The 23,431-nt window shown below is 36.5% G+C and overlaps 1 protein-coding gene across 3 annotated transcripts; it reads right to left on the bottom strand.

Moving 5' to 3' along the window:
* Nucleotides 1–1,502: 1,502 nt before the first annotated feature.
* LOC139473622 (uncharacterized) lies at nt 1,503–23,281 on the bottom strand. 3 transcript variants are annotated; one of them, XM_071256297.1, is made up of 5 exons: nt 23,152–23,281; nt 22,564–22,703; nt 18,676–19,224; nt 11,869–12,212; nt 1,503–3,790 (listed from the first exon to the last, which is right to left on the bottom strand). In XM_071256297.1, the coding sequence occupies exons 3-5, from the start codon at nt 19,217–19,219 to the stop codon at nt 3,485–3,487; spliced, it is 1,194 nt and encodes a 397-aa protein (XP_071112398.1). In that variant the 5' UTR covers nt 19,220–19,224; nt 22,564–22,703; nt 23,152–23,281; the 3' UTR covers nt 1,503–3,484. The 3 variants fall into 3 exon arrangements, with proteins under 3 accessions (XP_071112398.1, XP_071112397.1, XP_071112399.1); XM_071256296.1 differs by lacking the exon at nt 22,564–22,703; XM_071256298.1 differs by lacking the exons at nt 22,564–22,703; nt 23,152–23,281 and adding an exon at nt 22,818–22,946.
* Nucleotides 23,282–23,431: the final 150 nt, after the last annotated feature.

Consider the following 23,431-nt stretch of genomic DNA (forward strand, 5'->3'; position numbering starts at 1 on the left):
CATCGAGGAAGAAATTGATAAAAATTACTAAGCAATTATATCCCCTTTAATGCTGCTTTTTTCTGTGAAAGAATATCTATAATATACACAAGAGCATACAGACTGTCATGTACATTTTCAGCCCTTGCTGTTCAGTACATGTTGTCTGTCATCAAAATTACTTACAAGTTGGTCAGGGGGTACTTACAGGAGTAGGGCACTTAAAACAGCAAATACAATATAGAAAACACCTGAGGTGACATCTAGCACGATAAACTACACAAGAATTTTCAAATGACAAATACAGAAAAATATAGTCCTTGTACTGTGTATATTCCATGGGTATCATATAGACCATTACACCCCTAGCTCTTACATGAAACATTTCGGCAACGACACAGGCGATCATAATCTAAGGGAGCTAACTCCGGGTACAGATAATCAGAAGAAAAGTGTAAACAGTCACTGTTATTAAGTTACATCCATATTTCAAATCTATGTGCTCTGAAAAGGTTAGAAGACTGCACATTTCACTAGGTACAACTGCAAATGTTAACTGTTACAATATTTAAGTTGTGTACGGTAATACTTGAATGACAGTGTATAATGTTCACTCACTCCAATCGTGTTGCTAAGAGATAAGGTAGGAGACACCCTCTTGTAGAGAGAAAATTACTCACGGATCTGTGCAAAACATTATCAGGGACTTTCACAATACAAATCACTGATCAATATAGATATTTCTCATAAGAAAACAAACATTGATGAAATGCAACAGCTCAAATGTCATTTTCACTTAACTCTCCTTTTCAAATCAATGTCTAACAGGATTAATTCCCAAAAAATACATCTAAGCTGAAATTATTTCAAATGCCATGTTATTATGATTAAATAACCTGAACGTGATCAATAGAAATGACATTACTGAGAAAAACATCAAGAGGATTAAACATGGCCTAATTTGATAGTGAAAAAATTGTAGTGACAAGCAGATTTATTCAAGAACTGATCCAAAACAATTGTGGGATTTCACACATGGCATTACCCTGCACGGTATGAAAAATATCAACATATCTGACAGTGAATTTCTTGGTTAATAATTGTTATCTAAACCGGTTCCTGAGTCCCACATCCGTGTCACATGTGACATACAATACAAACCACTCTTACTAGAAAGCCAGCACACCATAGTAGATCTTGTATATCATAACATGCACAGGAGCAAATAGGTCAGCACTAGGTAAATATCACAAAAATAAAGGATCATTGGTTCTACTTTATAACATCACAAGTAGATATAACATATGTCATAGTAATAAATAGCTATACCTACCAGGCTTATATAAGAAAATGGTTATAGGGTAGGTGAACAGGCAATGGAATATATGTGCTTAATATTGTGAATCATCTCATATTAATCATATACAAGCATTGATAAACAGTGCTTCTGTATAGTGACTAGGTTCCATGCTTATGGTGGTTAAGCATGTGTATAGTGGAAAGTTTGAATTACAGCTACTGTCATTTGAGAGTATATATTTGACCACATTTTGGGTGAAATTTATATAACTATGGTGTCGTTCACTGTGTATGGCTACTTATACCACAGGTTCAGTAATTGAGACATTCCACATTACGAGTACATCACACATTAACCATTCCACTGTTTTTCACTAACATATCATCTTGAAGTGACAACTATTCTTCAAATGATCACTGATTTTTCCAAATAGTCAATACTAAAACTCAGATAATACAAGAAAATTGACACAAATATTGATGTAATTCAAATAACATGCGTTTATCTAAAATTATAGCAATTATGAATTCCATGAGAAAAGGCCAAAGTAGAACACCATCTTCCAGAGATAAAATATGTAACAATAAACAATTGTAATCTAAAATCTTGGCCCAATGCAGGTTAATATTTAGATGACCAAATATAGCGATGGCTAAATACCGAAAACCACAAGTTCCTCAAAACTCAAAATCTTCCTTGAAGAATCTGAAACGTGTATTCAAAACACATAGGTAATACTGACTGACTCAAAGAGCTCCCCCAAAACAGGCCTTGTCCAACACACATATATATATATAAACCTAAAACGATGACCCCCTTGGACACGCGACCTCTTGTCTATGTTGACACCATACACTGTCAGAATAAAGCTCCTAATGAGTCAACAGTGTTGAATAAATGAAATATAACCATTTCCATTGCACTCAAAGAAACATTAGATAAAAGTTGGTAGGTAAAATAATTTTATAGATATATATGAATAATATATATTTTAATTGATTATACAACAAGGTATCACAATCATATACGAGGTATAGAATAAGAATTGAATCGAAAGACATACTGATTATATATAAAACACTTTCTAACACTGTATAAGCTAGAAGATTCTTGGTTTCTTAGGAAACATGGGACACCATACTTTAATTTCACTGGGATTATGAAATATGTCCATAAGCAGAATATTGTTTATTGAATGTTTACTCCAAGATATTTGATTACACAAACTTTTAAGGAATATGTTAAGTTTACTTAAGATTTAAATCTTATTTATTTCAACATAGGTAACAGAAATTACGAGTTTCTTAAAATCGGCTAACACAGATTATTATGTTTGCATGCTTACTCCAAGATATCTGATATACAAGGACTGCATGTGAAGTGTAATTTTAGATTACAAACCTGTTTTTTCAACATGGGTAATAAACAAATAAATTGAGGTGATAAATAAAACAAATTCAAGATTGTTTGAGTTTGATTTTTTCTTTGCAAATCTGGCTTTGTAGCTTCAAAACCTGTATAATATAATGAGCAAACATTCTTTGTAGCATCCCTGCAGATGTATATATTAATGCAGATAACATTACACTATGATATATAATTCATTATATTAAACCCTAGTGTTATTCCATATTAGGCATGATTTATGAAATTAAGATGGCCCCAAAATTAAACACACATAATTTGTTATTTATACTGGAAACACAAGATACACATTGCGTTTCTTCACTCTGATTTCTAGTTTCCCGAAAAAACTAGTTTTGTAAATAGTGGCATTTTAAGTAGAATGAACAAGAACTGTCTAAAATACCTCCACCAAACACCAACATAGCAAAGTTATGGGCGCCAAGGTATGCTCAAAGCAGAAGAAAATTAACCATACTGTATGGACTATCCTAGGATCCAACGTGCTTACAGAGTCCTTCAGCTTCAGAATATTGTGTTTTAAATCATGTTCTGAAAAGAAATTTATTTGTGAACAATTTCACCAGGACTAACTGTTTCATAAGAAGTCTGAACTTTCCCAATTTCTGCTGCTCACTCCAACCTGAATGTGTAAACTTTGGCAGTGTCATGTGTTCATTGCATTGCTGCTATAGGATGAATCTGATATCTTTGGCTGTCAAGACATAGATTTGTGATGTCAAACCAGTGTGATTTCTGGTGTAAGCATTTGGATTGTATTGAGAAGGCAAGATGGAATAGTTAGAGAAATTTCTCTATTTGCTGCACTAAGCCATGCAGCTGGTAATAAACAGCTTCATTCCGCAGTTCCTTCAGGACCTGTCGACTCCTTGGCAAGGAGTCAACCGTCACTCCACCATCTCGCAAATAGTTGAGGATGTGGCGAAAATGTGTGCCGTCACGGTCAATAAACACTGTTCCATCCTGTTCCACTCGTATCTCATGGCGTCCACTGAACATGGCCGCCAGCATGGACTCAGCATCACGGGTCAAGGTCAGCAAGGATGTAGTGTAAACATGGCCGCCTACATCAAGCTTCACACGTCCCTGAAAATAAGACCGAATCATATTAGTCAAGCGCATATCATGCATCCCAATTTCAATATTCATATCTGCATAGAAAAAAAGGCACATTTGCTGTATATTATCAAACATTACCATTGTTCTACGTCTACGTCTACTGAAATTCAGACAAAATTAAGACATGCTGACATCAGCATAAAACTGAACAAAAACATTTCTACCAGAAAGTCAAAGCATGCGAGACATGTACGGACATGATTGAAAATAAGATCTGACTTTCACTTTAATCAAAAAGTAGCAAATGAAAACATACTGTTTTAACAAATTACTGTTACACCTAATTAAATTGCTGCAATATCAATCCAATAAACTCTGATGTATATTCAGTTGACAACCATATGGCATAAGGACCAGTTAATAATAAATATTCAGAGCTCAATATCCCATTGCATTCTTGCTGAGCAAAATCAATGCCTTAGAGCAGTCACAGCTGTTGAGCAGACATTGCATGTATTATTGTGCCAACACTTGTGGTTGAATGGGTACTGCATGGTAAATACTGGTACCTTTTTTACTATAAAACTTTGAAAACTTATGATTTGCTGAATTTTTTTTATTTTTTCCTTATCATATTTCAAATGTTTGAGTTGTCATGAAGTGTTTTTTTAACTAACAACAAAAATAATCATAAAATTATCTGCACTTAGCATTTCGTAACCATCACCAAGATCATGACAAAGAATCATAGTGAAGATAGATCTAGTTACTTGTAAATAAATATCTAATAAACATCACTCCAAGAATAATCTTTCCCATCAAAGGTAATATTCATCAGATGCCAAACTTAATACTTGACATATATCAACTAATAAGAAAGGTTTATTTTCATAATGACTGATATAGATATACTGCACTTATAATGTCCCTTGAAACACAGCTTTATAGTTAGCCCTCATATGTCATGATATTTAATAGTTTTCAAACAAGCAGTACATTTGTTATTTCAAAATGATTGACACATTTAAATATCAGTTTGGATATATATTAACAGGACAAAGTATGAGTAGTCTTAAAAAGACAGAAAGTAGAAGGAAATAGCAGTGATAAGTACTCATGAAACATGCTGAACTGGAAGTCAACACATTTGAATATGTATACTGGTATGAGCAGGGTCTTGTCCCAACCTACATTACACTATTCTAAACAAGACAAATTAGAATCCCATGTTTTCTTTATTAAAATATTTTCAAATGATCCATATTTCAAAAATATTATTAATGCATGAACATTTACTCCATTTCAAATGCTGAAAATTAAGACCAATGATCAATTTGTGAATTACTCATCCTTCATGCAGGATGGGTTCAAATGCCAAATGTGCCCTGAATATGTGTCTAGTTTTGTGAGCACCACACTCATACTTGTGGGTTTCACCAAAGTGGTATACATTTGAACGAAACATTCCACTAAAGTGATCAAGGTTGGTTTAACAGTATCTCAGCTACATCACTTTGCATCAGCTTGGTGTGGTAGGAAAGCAGGGATTAGACCTCTACCCCTTTGAAGAGGTATGGTGCTGTCAAAACTAGAAACACAATTAAGGTGTTCAAACCCATGATCATACTTTTCTGGCAAGCCTACGGGACACAACCCTGCACAGACAACTTGGCAAGCTATGCCCCACTTCATGACAAAGTGTATATATTTTCGGGTATTAATAGGCTACCGTGTTGACTGTGCAACAGATATTGTCACAAGATGGATTGGTTATAAGTGAAATTGTGATATATTCTAAGACAGATGTTTAAATATTTAATATTAAATTAACTTGAAAACATTCAACAAAATCGTATCTGCCCCGCCTACATTAAACATGAGCTTTAAACCTTCTGTCATAGTTTAATGGTACTGCCAAGGGATGCAACAAGGGATTGCAGCCCCTTAGACAACTTCGTCACATGTGTCTCTTTCATTAAAGAATCAACATATAACGACTGGCAATAGACAATAAACAACAGATCACGGCACATGCTGACTTGAACCTTTGGTCCAGGTGAGCTAATGACTGCTCCTAGAGTGCAAAGCAGTATTCACTCTCTCAAATAATGACTTGCCAAACAGGTCAAATCGATAAATCATCTGAATCCTTATGCCCATATTGCGTACATCAGTGGATTTGTTTGGCTGACAATGACAACTTACTTGACCTATACATAGTGAACGAACAGTTGCACAATCGGAAACATCCTATACTGGAAAAGATCGACGAATCGCTGTGCAGTGTGAACAACAAAATGGGAATAACACTATATATGTGTATCACCAATGTACTGTCCACTGTTGACGGTGGCTGAAAAATATACATCATTAACAGCATGGTATCTGAAGAAACATGAATGTGTTTAAAGTTGAAAGTTGACATTGATGTTGTCTGAAGCTGTGCAAGCATCAGTCCAAAACTGTATCTGAATGATACACACACAAATGCGATAGTCCTCTTATTATTACACAGACAAATAATAGGTGTTGTGAGGGGAAGTGGCGTCTAGTTTGAGAACAGTATTGAGCTCAACATCGTAAACATGTTTCCAACACATTACATCAACAATGATGTCTGTATTACGACAACAGCGATGTCTGCATTAAACAGACAATGCTGTAAGGTGCATAAGATCATTATTACAATGCTTCGTGGGGATTTTTATTAACCCGTTAATCTTGACTCAAAAGGATATTGAAATGTCTCTTATTAGCACATCATGTCTCATGTTCAAATCAAACTTCAGGAAATATTCAAAATGCGAGGAAGAAAATATCTAACAAAGACTACATCCTGACATGTAACCATGGTAACATGTCTTGCCAACTATGAGGACCGGAAAAGGAAATCTGTTTCCTTGTAGCAATATTTGACACTTTGTGTATTGTGTTCATATTTATATTTGTGAAACAAATAAACATGACTGACATTTGATGTGTGAAAATATTGATCATATGTTATGAATTTAGCAGTTTCATATAATAAACTTTACTAAATATTTGAAGTTGAAAATTCTTTTGACTACAGTAGTAACGGTAATGCAAGAGTTTTATATTGTAGTGGACTCAGTAACCATGGAAACTACTAACCTCTCAATACAAGAACTTACCTTAACAATTTTGCTCTTACATAATTGTTGATAGCTGATGTTCATTCCTATATACAAAAAAACATTAAGCAACTATCATAACACATGATACCACAAAGGAATATTTTCATTATTTATATTCACCAAGTTTTGGAACAGTTCAGCACAACATGTAAAATACTATGCCAAAGATATTTTCCTTTCTTATAATGGCTATTGAATTGATGACTTAACATGCTGATGTATAGGACTTTATTCTTGTTCCACACATCAGATTTACCCCAAAAATATTACTTCCGTTCTCTGCTATTGCAACAGCCATAATGATTGTACCATAAGTAAATTGTATATATTTCTACAAATTTAATTAATGTATTTTATCATTGTCTATCAAATGATTTTCAGAAAATTACCTTACCCAAGGATAACCCTGGAGTGTTCAGCAATGAGGGCTGCGAGGCAACCAGATCGTCGCCTTATGACTTGGATTCTGGGAGTGACAACCAAGATACAGGGACTCTTCCTTAGATTAGACTGATAAGGTTTTGGAATTCTTTTCTGTCAAGCACTCAACTGAGTTCTTTGTGCAACTTAGCGTGTTGGGCAGTGTGATCTGATTCCACACCTCATATCAAAAGGTAAGTTGTTAAATCCACAACAAGAAGACCATCTTCACAACAGGGGACACACTGACAGAAATTCACAAAATCAGCACATGACGATGGTTTGTTTCCTGGGGCACCACACAGGCTCCTCTTCGTCCTCGATCCTCGGGTCCTCCTAACTTCTTGAAGTTTTATCTCATTCATTGCCTCACAGTTATTAGTGGTGTAATAAAACCATTATCACATCTTTGGTATGTTTGGTATTACTCCATATATCTCAAAAAGAGATACATTCCTGGAATATTTGATTACATGTAAAGTTGCCTGGAAGCTGATATTCCGAAACATATATAATCCCTGGGATGAATGTGTAAGGCACGCAAAGGACTGATGACTGATGCAGTGAAGCTCTCCACAGAAACTATAAAACACCATTTGCACACCCATACAGCTAAATCAGTCAGGAACCCATCCTTGTCTTACCAATTTCATCTCTGTATTGTCCAATTGTTATAATCAAAACTACAAGTGTGTCAGACACTCTGCTTGTGAAATCTGTGAGGTATTTTGATACTAAGCAGTGCAAAATCCTGTAAAACCTGAAACATTAGGTTAGGTCAGAGATATTGTTGAAAAAAAAACACACAGAAGAGAATATATTCCTGTGTCACTGCGACCCACACACTGAAACATATTCATACCTTGTCCGGCATAAAGGGACATAGATAACCAGCATGTGCTTTTTCAATAATCATGATAATAACGGTACATGTGTATGTAGGTCTGCTGTAACACTTTTTATCGCACAGCTTGATATTGTGCAGCTTATGTAACACTTGGTGCTACTGTTAACAAATTGTACATGTAGTGGTTTAAGGTTAGTCATGCTATCTGTGCAGAATATTTGCATCTAAATTTAAATTTTCTGGTTGACAAGCTCTAGTTTGTCTGACTATCTGTGCTTGAAATATTCAGAATAAACTATTCAGATGTTTCTTAAGTAATGGTTATGTCAATGTTTAAATGTGCTCTATGTATTTTGTAAGATCTACTGATGTGCAAAAAAAAACTGATTTTCTTTTTGTTTCTGGATGGCATATATATATTCTTGATCACAAGGTAAACAATGAAACAATTGAAACTTAGACATGCAATACTTACACTATAAGGAAAATGAAAATGTGTCAGTGAGTGTACAGTGAGTTTGCTGAAACAATAGAGCCAAAAGGTTCTGGAGCTCACCTGAACTTGCTCTAACTTTTGCAACAATATCAATCAAACCATCTTTGAAATCAAGGTTATGCACATCACCATGATCACGGTAAGTCCAACAAACCATGTGACATGTGTCGCTACACAATAAGCATATTCACTTGGTATCAAATTACTCATTGAACCATGCCTGAGCAGCTGAGCAGCCACGTTAGATACCAGATCAAACATCTGTTGCTACAAGCTGGGAATTAGTCTCAATTTCTCCTGCATCTCTCCGGTATGAGAGAAGTGGAAATGCAATACAACTAGATTAATATTGATCGTAGATTTATCATACATACTTGCAAATACCCCATCATAAATACTGAATAACTAATTTCAAATGATACTTCAAAAGGGTTTGAGTATACACCAAAATATCTTTTTAATATCTGCAATGGCAATCATTTTTTAAATCAGATAGAAAATCTAAGAGACGATATTTTCACTAGGATCATACACACAAAATTCCACTTCCTAAATTTGAAAATGTCAGAGTGTTTGACTGCATGCTCATTATCAAATATTCTTGCTACAACTGGTTGTATTGAACAAAATGCACACTAAAAACTACACACGCAATGACAGTCAACAAAATTGTGCAACAATCGACTAAATTACTTCAGAACCTATTCCAATTTCTACACATGATCGGCCAATTGATCACTGATGACAAATTGCGGATATTTCTCACGTCATGTTGACCATATCAGCCATTTTGCCATCTTGAAGTCAATGTATTCTGATGCAATGTCACTGTGACTGACTCATACAGAGGTAGTCTTAACAGACATTGTTCATCTAATGTTGAATAATATTCAAATTCATTTGTTGTAACTACAAAGGATGTTAGTCCTGTCCATTTTGAGCATACATCCGCCCATACCATGTCTTGAGGAACCATTTTGTCGCAGTACAGTTTTTGTCTGGCAGTCAGTACAAACATGAGAGCATACACAATTTCTAAAATTGTGTACACAAACATCTTTCAGAGGACCAAATAGGGATAGAAAATATTACAAGAAATGTTTGTATCAATGTTCATGCTGTCTGGCTCTGAGTTCTAGTAAGGATCATACTCCCATGAACTCACACAAAGTAAAAGTGAATTCTTAAATATAACCAAAATTAGTAAATATCAAAACAGACACATATCTTTGTGCATACCACAATCTAACTGTACATCAATTTCAAAATGATACGTACCAATGTGGCATAGTTATTTCTAATATGGCTGCAGTGGAAGCCATCTGTCACTTCAGATCAAAATGCTTGGGCCAAAGCTTGGAACATGTAGAGAAAATTACTACACAGTGGTTTCAGAGGAGATGTACAAAATGCAGTGGTTAATGATGGTTTGTGAAGGTCACCAAGGTCAAAGGTCATAGCGGGGTAAATTCATTTGGTTTAAAATGAACATATAATTGCCTGATTTCCACACAACATATTTGCTGCACAAAATTCACAAGGATAATTGCAGAAATGTTGAGGGCAAATAATGGGCCAATATTACACTTTTGACCATGGATAAAATTGTACAGGCACTGTGTGCATTTCTAAGAGACACATTTTTCTGGAATCACAAAAGTTTTAACAGTGTAGACCTTATGAAAACAGGTCATGTCAAAAATGTAAAAAAAACATAACTGACAATGTGCCATAACATAAGCTCACATGAACCTTCAGTTCAAGTGAGCTAAACATACACTCATCTAATTACATAGTAAGGTCCTGTTTTACAATTTTCATCATAACTAAAGTTTCACAAGAACAACACTTGCTCAAAACATGTAAACTGACACATATTGTCCACCATATTTGATTGTGTTCCTTTCACAACTACACTGAAATGAAATGTTTACCTGCAAACCATAGACAATTGATCAATGGTCAATCCTCAGTGCACTCTCAGGGCTGACAATTATTCCTTCCTTTACAAAAATGAGTATAAGAATTGCTTGAATGAAAGTGCTTGGCATGCAGATGCTTACAATGGTACCAATCCAAAATAAGAAAAAAAACATTAAAAGGTGATATGAACTGTTGCAACCCACTGAGACAGACTTACCTTTCACTTGTTTACCAGCATCCTGTGGTTTTTAATGTGACCTGGTTTTACATCTTATTATTTCATATGTTTTAGCCCGGCAGATTACTGTCATGCATGTATTTATTACAGCAGCTCAAATCAGCACAACTACTAGATTCAAACTTGACACCAAGCATTGGGTTCACACATTGGACCCATGTGGAGACTTGAACCAGTTATTTGAGTGACAAGCAAACACTTTAACCTCTAGGCTACCTAGCAGCCCCTCATGTTCGTAATCTGCATTAGGTATACACTTGTGTTGAGTCGTGGATTACAAACCTTACCTGTGTCTACTACACCATGCATGGTCATAATATCTCAGAGACACGAAGGATCTAAATCAGAAATCAGGACGACTAAGTGACCTGTGGCATGGTCACTGCCATGGAGGTATAACAGCATTCAAACTTTGAAAAGATTCATTATTTTCCAGAATTTTTCACAACTCCAGAGACAAATTAACAGATGCCATTGTTTGATATCAGCTTTAAATTCCCAGCAATCTAGTATAAGTTCATCCTAAACAACTTACCTTTTTCCTATGAAAAGATGTCACTATCTTGGTCCTTGAGAATATATTCTAATATATGTTATTTACATAGAAAGCACAAATAAATATGGTGACATTAACAATGAATAAGCTGGTACAAGGAGTTAGTACATCTATCCTACTGCTGTGTATTAAATCTCAGGATGGAAGGATAAACCTTGCAGAATATACATTTTTAAAAGAAAGGTTTTGTAAGCCATGGATACCAGTGACAAAGATAACTTGCAAAACCATTAAACAGAGCCAAGGGATTCTTTAATTTAATTTTTGTTTCTCTATTATTTTATTTTCTCACCAATTACAGTCAAACTGTGATTAATAAAAAAAAAGAATTAAAACGCAAAATACTGTACTAGAACCCCATCTGAAGCTCTTTTTAAAGGTTCAACTAACATCCTACCCTGCATAGCAGATAAAACAACCAAAACTTGCACCAAAACAGACAGATCATGACAAGGAGGAGGATGACTCACTTTCTGTACATCATGCAGCTCTTCCATGCGTGTGATCTCATCCTTCAGCTGTTGCCACTGGCGAGCAATTTCCATCCTCTCCTTCTCGCTGTCCTCCACCCACCGTTGCCTTTCCTTGGTGAACTGGCTTTGGGACTCCACCAGCTTCTTCTCCTTCACTTCCAGGTCCTTGGTCCTGGCTTCCAGTTCCTGTTGTAGCTTGGTCAAAGCCTCTCTCCGGGAGCTCACCTCTCTGTGTATCGTGCTAATCTCACTGATGCGATCCGCGAGGTACTTTTCAAGTGCTTCTGATACTGTTTTGTAGTCATTTTTCAAACTGTCTTGAACATTTTGAAGAACAGTTTCTGAAGGTAAAGAGGAGGATGTTTTGAGCAAAATGTTTGGATATCGGCTTCAAACCTGTAGATTAGGGGTTTAAGACAGCTAATAGGATTGCTTTTTTCAAACTAGGTCCAGTAGTGTTCTAAGTATCAAAGAATACAGTTTCAAAAGAAAAGAAGGTGCTTGAAGTATTTAATTGTGTAGGTATCAAAGATTGGCTTCTCTCCCTTAATGTTTAATATGGATGGTTTCTGAACTTCATTAGAGGATTCAATTAATGCTTCTGAAGTTTACAAGCACAGTGATCAACCAAAGTATGACAATGACAAACATAGGACCATAATCAATCATAATCTTGGATTCAAATCCTTGATTATATGATCCGAGCACAATTCTGAACTGCAAATTCTAGTGCCTTAGACAACTGAGCCATCTTAATGCCCCCTACTCTGTCATACAGACCCTGAAACAAATATATCCAATACAGCCGTATCAAGTCTATAATATTTTTCAAGTCTAGTCTCAGGGCACTTTTTTATTATATTTGTATAACTATAATTTAACATCTGTTTTTTCTGTAAAATATGTTCATTTCAGAGACTTGATGCCAGTCTAAATGCCCCCTTTCAGGCTTTCATGTCACCTATACAAAGATATAACACTAGTTCACCCATATAACAAGTCACCTGTACAAAGACATTAAAGGTGTTCACCTGTATTACAAGTATAGTAAGAATATAGGTCTCAGCAACCTATGCTTGTCATATGGGGCAACTAACTAGATAGGGCAGTCTGGCTCGGTGACTTGGTTCATATCAGGTCATCGTATCTCAATTTCCAGGATTGTTGCTCATGATTTCCATCACTGGATTGTCTGGTCTAAACCCTGGGATCAAATAATGGTGCCTACCTCAGGTCAAAACCTAATTTCACCTACCTTACATGAAAACCAAATTTTGCCTACCAAACATCCAAACCTTAAATGGAGACTACAAATATTCTTTGATGGATTGACTTGATACCATTGATATTTAGCATGACATGGATGAATCTCAGGACTTGTTACATCATCAATCAGCGGCAGAAAGTTAGAAACCAACATTTTAGTCCACTAGCCCTTACAATGATACAAATAGCTTAACCCTTAAAAATGGCCAATTTCTTATACCACAACTATTAGGCAGTTTGGCAAGGACTAGGACTACTGCCATTTTCTATAGCTGTCAGTTTTCTAGTACATAGAATCTCCATTCTTACATGATTTAGGGGATAAACATACTGTGTTTTCAACGTGGAGCCATGTTACCTGTAGCTTTAACAGAGCTAAATTGAATTTGGAACCGAAAGAAGTGTGAGGTTTCAATGTTAAATTTAGCGTGGTGGCTACCAAGGAAAAACAAGGTTGGGGGCTATTATTTCTTTTGATATGTGAAAACTGTATTCTCTTTTTTAATAATAACTGTAGGACCTCATCAGTGTTATCAACCCATATCATGGGCAGAAATAGTATAAGCTGAACTATTTCCTCAAATCCAATTTAACTCACTGAACAGTGATTTATTGATCAAAGTTCAAAAACTAAAGGGCTTATGTGTCATGGTTTGGGTCTTAGAATTAGAAATCAAAATCACCACTCCTCTCTCTTTAGAAATTCAACATGTCCAATACCATTATCATGAGTACCCTTAAGAAGAGGAGATAGGGAGAGTTGTGTACAAGTAGTGTTCCAATTAGTTCTACACCACACTGTTCACTCACATGTTATTATTTACATTGGGTACTTAATCATTTTCTTTGGGTATTCGATATATTTTAACTCCCTTAGAATGAGTCATCTTGGTACTTTTAAATCAAGGGTAGGCATTTGTTAAAATAATTTTGCTTAAAATGTCTTTTCAGGTAATTTTTAATATGCTGCCTCAATGCCACATGTGCACAGAATAGTGACATATATGCCACAAGTAGGATGTATCCCTTTTTATGCATCGTTCACTGAAGTAGAGTTTATGAATAGGTGATGCCTCCATTTGATCAGTAAATGCAGATGTGCATTTGGGTATGCAAGCTGAAATTACGCTCAGTTCTGTCATACTAACAGTTTTTCTAAATCTTTCATGCGTGCAAGGAACCCAAAATTAAGTGGGTTATGGTGATATATTTTGCATATTTTACACAAAAATGCAGCTTCTAGTGCTCTGCCACAGGAACACTCGGAGTTTTTGTCTTTTTATCTAGGACTGGTACATACCGTAGTAGAAGGTTGTCTGTAACAGGGACCAGCTGTTGATCTTACGTGAGGTGAGGTGAGGTGAGGTGAGGTGAGGTGAGGTGAGGTGAGGTGAGGTGAAATGGGGTTTACTGCCACGTCCAAGACAAGTAATGCCGATTTCATAGTGCTAGCCCACTGAGATACCATGACACAGCTTAACATGAATACCCCACTCAGACACAGTATACTGACTCCGAGCCGAACCAGTTCTTGTTTTAGCCGCTTAATGCCGAGTGCCAGTCATCATAACAACAAGTACCATCTCTTTACGTCTTTTGGTAGGACGCGTCCATGGATCGAATACCGGACCTTATGCTCTCCGGGAGGACATTCTACCACTAGACCACAGAGGGGGTTGTTGATCTTAGGACTGATGGAACAGTTTCATAATGACATAACATGAGATGTCCATATGATGTGATCCTTGTGTATATTTTGTACTCACTCATTTATCAAGTTTAACTGATTTAATGGGACAAAACATGCTTAATGTAACCCAAGTCATTCACTGTTCGGGTATTGACAATGGACACTGATCACCATCACCGCTACTCCATTCAGTCATATATAATGAGTTACACATGTCACTAGATGTGTGTACGGGGTTTATTACCTGTATGGACGCACAAAACATTACACCATATGGTGGAGGGTGTACATTAATGTTCAACTGATACAATCCTGTCCACCTGCTAGTGACACACGTAACATATGTATCATTACAAGTAACAAGGCTTAATTGCTGTTGAATATTTGTGTGACAATTAGATCTATCTTGTGCCTGTCATCAGACTTTGAATGTGGTAACAGGAAGTGCAAATAGGGTCAGTTGTGACTGACAAGCATTGCGACGTCACATAGAACATTACATTATGACATCATGATAGTCGTACAAGCCTGCCAGCTATCTGTATGAAATATTTTAAAACCATGACAGGCTATTCAGGGAGCTAGATTCCTTAACAGTGAGTGAGTGAGTGAGTATAGTTTTATGCAGGTTTTAGCCAGCAACATAACAGCAGGAGACCCCGGAAACGTGCTTCACACATTGTACCCATGTGGTGAATGAAACCTGGGTCTTTGGCATGACGAGTGAGCACTTAAACCACGATGCTACCCTACCTAAGAAAGGATAATTGTCCATACTGGGAGTGATATACATATATGAGTGTATGGCTCTGCATTGAAGCCATTCTTACAGACTGGTTTTTGATAGTGTAGAGGCTGAAAAAATAAGCCTGTAAATATTCAAGAATGCACCAGACAATCCAGTGAAAATATGAGCAACAACAGAGAACAATGACAGACAATCAAAGTAAGGAGTCTGACCACACGACCGAACTAGTCACCTCTTACCACATACATAAGATGATAGGGACCTCTTCTGACAAGAAATCCTCAAAGAGATGAAACTTGTCATGATCTATGCTGATGAATTTATTTCCACCAAACAAATGTATTGGGATTTCCCCTTTCTTGTCTGTATATTGGGGATTTGTTTTCTCCAGTTCTAAATAGCCATTGGTGTCTTTCAAATGAATTCTCAGGCTATTTTCGAACCAGTCTGTCCCAAACACATTTTAGTCTCCACTAGCATGAGTAATTTTTTTGGTCATCATATAGCATTTATGGCAATGTCTAGGGAGCCCCTAAAACTTTGAATTTTTAATATGACAAGGAGCACTTGAAACACTGTATCGACAATTATCAGCTTAGCTTAACATTCTAGACTTATATTAATTAGTTAGCTTAAAATTCTTGACTCTGCTTTCAGACTAATGGCTAAAGTCACAGACTGTTATATTCTATATTTAATTCCAGGTGGGTTTATTCCATCCAAAAGAATGCATCTAAACTGTCTGGTTTCATGCACATGTCATATCAACAAAAAAGTGTTGATCACAAGCATATAGCAGTCTGTGCCAAAATCATTTGAGACTGCAAGCCCCAATTTGGCTCTCGGCATTATTTCAGTAGAATTTAGTGTTATTGTGTGAGCTGCATATAGGCTGTTTATCTGTAGCTCTGGATGAGCTTACTAGACTGAACAGAAGTATACTAGACTGGGGCTTCATACTAGTTGCCAAAATCGGAGACTGATATAGGCCTGTTTTCAATTATGTCAGTGAATTTGCTGAGTAAAGACAATTGACATTAGAACATTTTCATGAAATCATCAACGTTTGACATCCTTCCATATCTTTACCAAATTTGAAATATATCTTCAGGATATTGTAGATGACAACCAGTCAATGTCCTAGAAAATGATCTGAAACCCTGTCATGATACATAATTCATGTTTTTCATGATGGCATGGTTATGAAAGATTTTTATGAGGGATGCTATGTCCGCTGGCTCAAGTCAATTTGTCTGATGTTAAAGTTTTATGGAGGTCTAGTAGAATTTCAGGATTATATGGGGTATCATTAATCCTAAACAACTATCCTTATATGTATGCAAGATTGTAAATGTTTCCTAGCAATTTATAGCGATTTACCTTGACCTACAAAACTAGGGGTCCCAGGGACACCTTATAATTGATTTCAAGGGTCCTGTACAGTAATGAAATGGTGTAGTGTATCGTACTACTGTAAGATTTGAAAACTACTTCAATTACAGGACCATTTCACTTCTTGTCAAGAAATTGGTACAGTGAATATTATTGTGCATACCTCGTTTTTTCTCTGCATGTTCTATGTATTATGTGTCGTACAAACCCTAACTTACATCCCTGTTTTGATGCACAAGATTTTTAGAGTCAGTGTCCGAAATAAGCCTGCATGTAGACTCATGGGAGGTAGATTTCGTTTCGGGCCTGTAGTTTCAAATTTATATGGGTCCTTATGGTCTTCAGTAAACTTTCATGTCAATTGTTTTGTCAAAATAAGCAGCCTGAAGAGTTAAGTCAGGAACTGGAGCTTCTAAAGTCTGTGGGACCTGATGGCCGCCTGGCATTTTTTTATATTTTAAACACTGTTAAAACTAGCTATTAGTTATTAGTATATGGTCTTTGTTTGAGTTGAGTGATTAGTGAAATCTGTTTCACAGTCAACCTGTACTGCCTGCAACATTAGACACGGGTCTGGTAAAATTGCTTTCTGTCCATTAAGCTCAATGATCAACAGTCCACATATCAACACCAAAATCTATTAATAAATAATGTCATGGAAGTCAATTCAGCCCTACCGTCTCAGTCTGCAACTTTAGCCACTTGTCCGAAGCCTGAGTCTAGTAAAACTCTGTTTGGTCTGGTAAGCTCAACCAGTAATAGTCTACATAAAATGACTCACATACCCGGGTTCACGCCAGCAGACTCAAACGGGTTTTGGCACAGACTGTACTCCGTAGGAGAATTTTGAGTGAACCCTTGCATTGCATGATATTGAAGCAACGTTTTGAGCCGATAGCCAAAAGGCTCTGGCACAGGTTGCATGAGCAATATTGCTATTTGTGCACTGCAATCTGTGCACTCATTGGTCAGAAGACACGGTGGTGTCCCTGTCACGTGAAGCAGGCTATGACTTGATCCCTTGGTGAAACATAGCAACTACACCACGTATCGGCCACCACTCATATTCACAGGTGATTGAGGCATTGGGTGGTCAGACTCACTGACTTGGTTTATGCATGTCATTGTATCCCAGTTGTGTAGATTGATGCTAATGATGTCAATCACTGGATTGTCTTGTCCAGATTCGATTATTTACAGACCACCGACATATAGCTGGAATTTTGCTGAGTGTGGCATTAAACAACAAACAAACAGTAACAAGTTCTGGCAAACCACTTGAACATTATGTTTGTTGCACTCAGCAATATTCCAGCTTTATGGCAGTGGTCTGTGAATTATCTCGTCTGGGACAGACAAGCCAGTGAATGAGTTTATGAGCAATGATCCATGCAGTTGGTACACAAAGTCACTAAACCTCACCTCCTGATCTAATAACTAGCCTTTACGAAGGTTGCTGGGGACCTACTTTAACTCAGAATCCCCACAAGCTGAAACCAGTGACTGAAATAATGAGCATATTGGCTCCTATGACATGCATGAGGTACTGATCACTTATTGCTTACAAAACTTCATTTAGAATCCTGAGTATAAACATATTCATCAAACACAAGCAACACATATAATGCACATGATGATGATGATGATGATGATGATGATGATGAGGGGGAGGAGGAGGAGGAGAACAATATGTTTATCTCATTCTCACCTAACTTTGTCTTGATATTATTGTCTTTGTTAATTTCTGCCTGCCTTTGGTCTGCATCAGATGAATGTCTTGCATTTTGATTACACCTGGAAGAACTGTCCCGGTCCCGACCCCCATCACACATGTGTACACCAGGCTCATTACAGTTCTGGAGATAGTCACCACAAATAAAACACAACTCAGTGTCCTCGTCAACCCCCAGCATTGGCTGGGGAGCCTGTCTTCCACCAATCATATTTGTTCTGTAGTGAACACGATTGACAAAGTTCCTGCCAAAATGTATATTCAGATTGTTGTGAAAGGGACCGTTAAGAGGACCGTTCCATGAAATATTCACACGAAAATTCTGGAATGGAGGAGAGTTCTGTGGGCCAGCTGGTACTACTGGGCCCCGAAACCACTGTCCCTGAAATTGTCCAGTTCCAATTGCAACTTGATGATTGATACGTCTATGATCATAAAAGATGGGCCCTCCCTGGGACCAGTGAGTGCGTCCGTGGTTGTAAAGAAACACTTGACGTGGTCCCTGATTGTGTATATTCATAATGTCTGCAAAAAAAACAACACAAGAGATTGTTACTTAGGAATCAAATTTCAGAGTATCTTAAGTATTACATGAAAGATATTAACATACATATCATGCTATAACAATAAAATTGGAGACATTTCTTGACTGCCATGTATGTTACAATATATTACAACAATGTTAAGCATTAATGAGACTAAAAATGTGATTCATAAATGAAGAAATGCACATTTTGCATATTTTCAAACAAAAACAAGAAAAACGGTACAAATTATTTCTCAGGTAATAATTATAAAATGTTATTCCTTTAAAAATTTATATCTGATTTTAACTCTCATTACTTAACTGATTCACTTGGCGGATTACCATGATCACTGGCATATGATATTTTTGAAACATACACTTTGCCATTTTGGTCTCTTCAGAGACCTTTTAGAATGCTTAATGTTAAGATTCCTAAGCTCTTGATGATTGGAAAAGCAATAAAAGGATTTTCCCCAACATAAACATCATAAGCCCCAGATAATTCATAACCCTCTTTATAAAAACTCTAAAATTCAATACAAATGTCAAAGGCAACAATATCTGGTAAGACAGAACATGCACAGCTTACTCCAGGGTCCCAGCTGAAACCCAACTGCCACTGGAAGCATGCAGTGTGTGATCTAGAGGAACACTGCACTTCTATAGAAAGCAACACCTATCCCCCAAAGTCGTTTCACAAACTTAAACAATATCACTACATGAGTATGAGAATAGTTTGGCCAAGAAATTCACTTAGCTAGTAAAGATAATTTTGGTTTGTTTTGCTTCCATTGAAAAGAAATGATACAGCGAATGGGGGAGGGGTCACCAAACACTTATCACTACGATTTGGGGGTGTGTGGAACAACGACACAGGGGCAGCACAATATGACACGGTCCTAAGACCAATCCCACCGGAAGTAAGAACAAACATTGCTTTCATTAACATGATTTATGCTCTTTTAGTTTCACATGTTTAGATTAGGCCTAGTTTTGGACTATAAATAAAGTAAACATACTTCTAATGACGACCCAATATCTTACACAGACAACTACAAGATGCTGAAATCATTAACCCTGATGTTCCCAATTGGAAATATTTTTTTGTTCAAATTTTGGATTTTCTTTAAGATCACATTTTCCTAAATTCATAGGCATCTTAATCATGTATTTTAACATCTTATTCAGTGTTTTATAATGTAAACCTAAGAATAAAAGCCATGCCCTCTTTAATAATCCTGTTACCAGTGAAATATAAGTCACATGTTCGATGTCACAACATAAATCATGAATTGGGAAATGTTTACTGATATTTCCTGCAGGGTTGGGGCCAAATAGCAACCTCTTAGCACATCTAGATAAATCCCTGTGATGTGCCCAAAGAACATAACAATTTGGTTAATGCCATTGAGAAAAGACAACTTTATCCTTTACGAAGTCTCCATCTATTTCAATGCTTTGATGTTGTACCTTATTGCTAATGCTACACTGTTTGAACGAAACCTAGAATTTTAGACAAATGACTCAGCTACGATTACCAGTAATCTTCACTGAGCGAATTTATTAAATCACAAAGAAGAAAAGTGTCAATTTGGTGTCATCTGTTTTGAATCAAGTAAGATTTATTCGTCAGAACTCATGACAGGTGAATTCACAACAAAGCAGCCTTGGACAAAGGATATGAATAATCAGTTACTCATCATGGCCATGTTGGCACAACACTGCTAGCAGGCCTCTCTATTGTCAACATTATATCTTGACATTGATGTTAACTTATCAATAAATAAATTGATAACAGGTTCAAAGATCACTCACTCATGTATATACACAGGAAAAGGGTTCAATTTACTGTCAGAAACTGGTATTAATTTATATCCCCAAAAGAAATGTCAGGGCGAGTTGATTCTACTTACGGAATCAATAGATTCGACTTAAACCTTGTGTGTTATGGTTGATATATAATTTCTCTATGATTTTGCATAATCGCCGATAGTTGTGACGGTTTCACTTGTTAAAATGCAAATTCAGAATGGGTAGTGAATTCCTGGCTCCGAATCAACTTCAAGAACAATAGTGCATCATCATAATGGTTTCAAAATGGTAAATATATCCATTGAACAAGTAGAAACATGAAACTGGTTGGATTTTCAACATTATTCTCAGAAATTAAGGGGTCCTGGGGTGTTTGAAGTTTGCCTCTGTAGTATCTGAATCTCTCGTCCCCCTTCCCTGAAACATACTACCAGGAAATCTATCATTTTGACATCAATGTCATGACAAGGACCGCTTGACTTTCATGCTTAATTGCAAATATTTACAACAAACAAGGACTTGTTACCAAAATGAGTTTGTTTCTACCATTGCAATGATTTTAGGGAGCCCATATGGAATATGCAAGTTCTGTTGTACTCTGTCCCACCCCTGTCATGGAATGAAAAGTTAATATTTCAACGGGTTAGATGGGTAACTCTATGTCTCTAATATGTGATCCAAATGAGAAGATATTGCTAATTTTCAAGTAATAGGTGAAGTAATATATGACAGAAACGTGTTAATGCAGACAAATACATATGAATACACCATGGAAAAGCATCTAGAACTACAGGAGAGATTTTGTGCAAGATTTAAGATGACATGAAATTGTTTTGTAGGAATAAACCCAAGGCACTACACAGTGAAGGAGGGCAAATCCTTGAAATGACTAAATATGTTATTTGAAGGTATATGGATGTTATCTAAGTATCTTAGCAGTTTTCTGTTCACTACAAATTGCATACACAACTGCTATTTAGGTCTAAACTTTGAATTTTTCAATTATCAATCAATTTCTTGGTTATGTCTAAAAGAAATTATTATAAATCTATAAAAGCCAATGGCAGCTGAAAAACAAATTTTGACCATTAGAATGTACCTCAAATAAACCGAATTGAGTAAAAATAATACAATTTATGCATCAACATATTCCCTTAACACATCTACAACAGAACAAAAATTTAATTCAAATATTGTATTTAACACTTAATTTGGGTCAAGACATACAATTGAGGACCATATTTTTCAAGTTTATCAACATTTTACGGTGTAGCATTGCATATGTACAATCTCAGAATTAATGAAACAGCTAACTGCCAATATAAAACACAAACTGGGAGTGTGATAAACTACTAAATCATATGGCATATTTAAGCAAGATTAATAATTAAGCATTTTAGGCTAGGCCTATATCTGCAATAAATAAGTACATGCAGATTGCAGACAGACAATGGAATTTGCACCAGATTCATCTCCAAGCATGTTCACAACAGAATGATGACTGCACAACAAAATATCATACTTGCCTTCGGAAATCTATATCTATGCTTATTTCCTGGATTAATGGTGGCCTACTTATGAAAACACAGGAAATGGTCCTATCTCGGCTCGCAACAGTTAGCCATCTTGACAAACGGTTCCATATTGTGGCAACAAATGCAGTCAACTACAATCATAACAATGGCAAGCATGTCAAATCGTGTGCACTACTACCACCTGTAATCAATGCCTTTTTGTTGGCCTGTAAACCGATATGTTCACACAAAGGAAAATTTCCTACCAAATGGAGACGCATCGCTCGCACTCAATCAGCTGTTTGCTTGTTTGACAGTAAAAAATCGTCTGCTTAGTTTACAACTAAGCTGACCTTGACAATGAGATTCTACAAAGGGCTGGTGCATTTACAGATTCTTCAACAGCCTTGTAGGAATAATTATATCCAGAAATAACCGATTATAACAACAAGCAGCTGCGTAGCCCGTACACCGTCCAATCAAATGAAAACATCAACACAGCCATGCTACGGCTGGGAGCTCGCTATGACCTCTGTTCAGATGTAAACAAACCATTTTGATAGTAAATTCTAGCATTTGCGGAATATGGGCAACACTTACGAATGACCAAAAACGTAAATGATTGCCCAGGGAAGAGCAATCGTTGGTAAACGAAGCAATCCCGTGCCCGTTTTGCTGAGTTTCAGCCAAATAATGAGCGGAGGCAGGCAATGTTGACACCACAGGCATAGCTCACTACGTCACTTGATTGTGGGAATAATCAATGTTCGGCCAACATCGGTAGTTTTCGGAATCAATAAATTCAACGAAGGTAGATAACTCTATGGAAACCTGACTCGCATACTGCTAATAAAAAATGAATTGTTGAGGGATTTAACCT

This window comes from Haliotis cracherodii, unplaced genomic scaffold (genome assembly GCF_022045235.1).
Source record: "Haliotis cracherodii isolate W230 unplaced genomic scaffold, xgHalCrac1.p SCAF_3, whole genome shotgun sequence".
Taxonomy (NCBI): domain Eukaryota; kingdom Metazoa; phylum Mollusca; class Gastropoda; order Lepetellida; family Haliotidae; genus Haliotis; species Haliotis cracherodii.

Coding starts and splice junctions, on each gene's coding strand:
- LOC139473622 (XM_071256296.1), bottom strand. CDS start 19,219: ATGAATATACACAATCAGGGACCACGTCAAGTGTTTCTTTACAACCAC. Junction 12,213..18,675: donor TAATATCAAGACAAAGTTAG/GTGAGAATGAGA, acceptor CTTTACCTTCAG/AAACTGTTCTTCAAAATGTT. Junction 3,791..11,868: donor AGCTGCATGATGTACAGAAA/GTGAGTCATCCT, acceptor TCTTATTTTCAG/GGACGTGTGAAGCTTGATGT.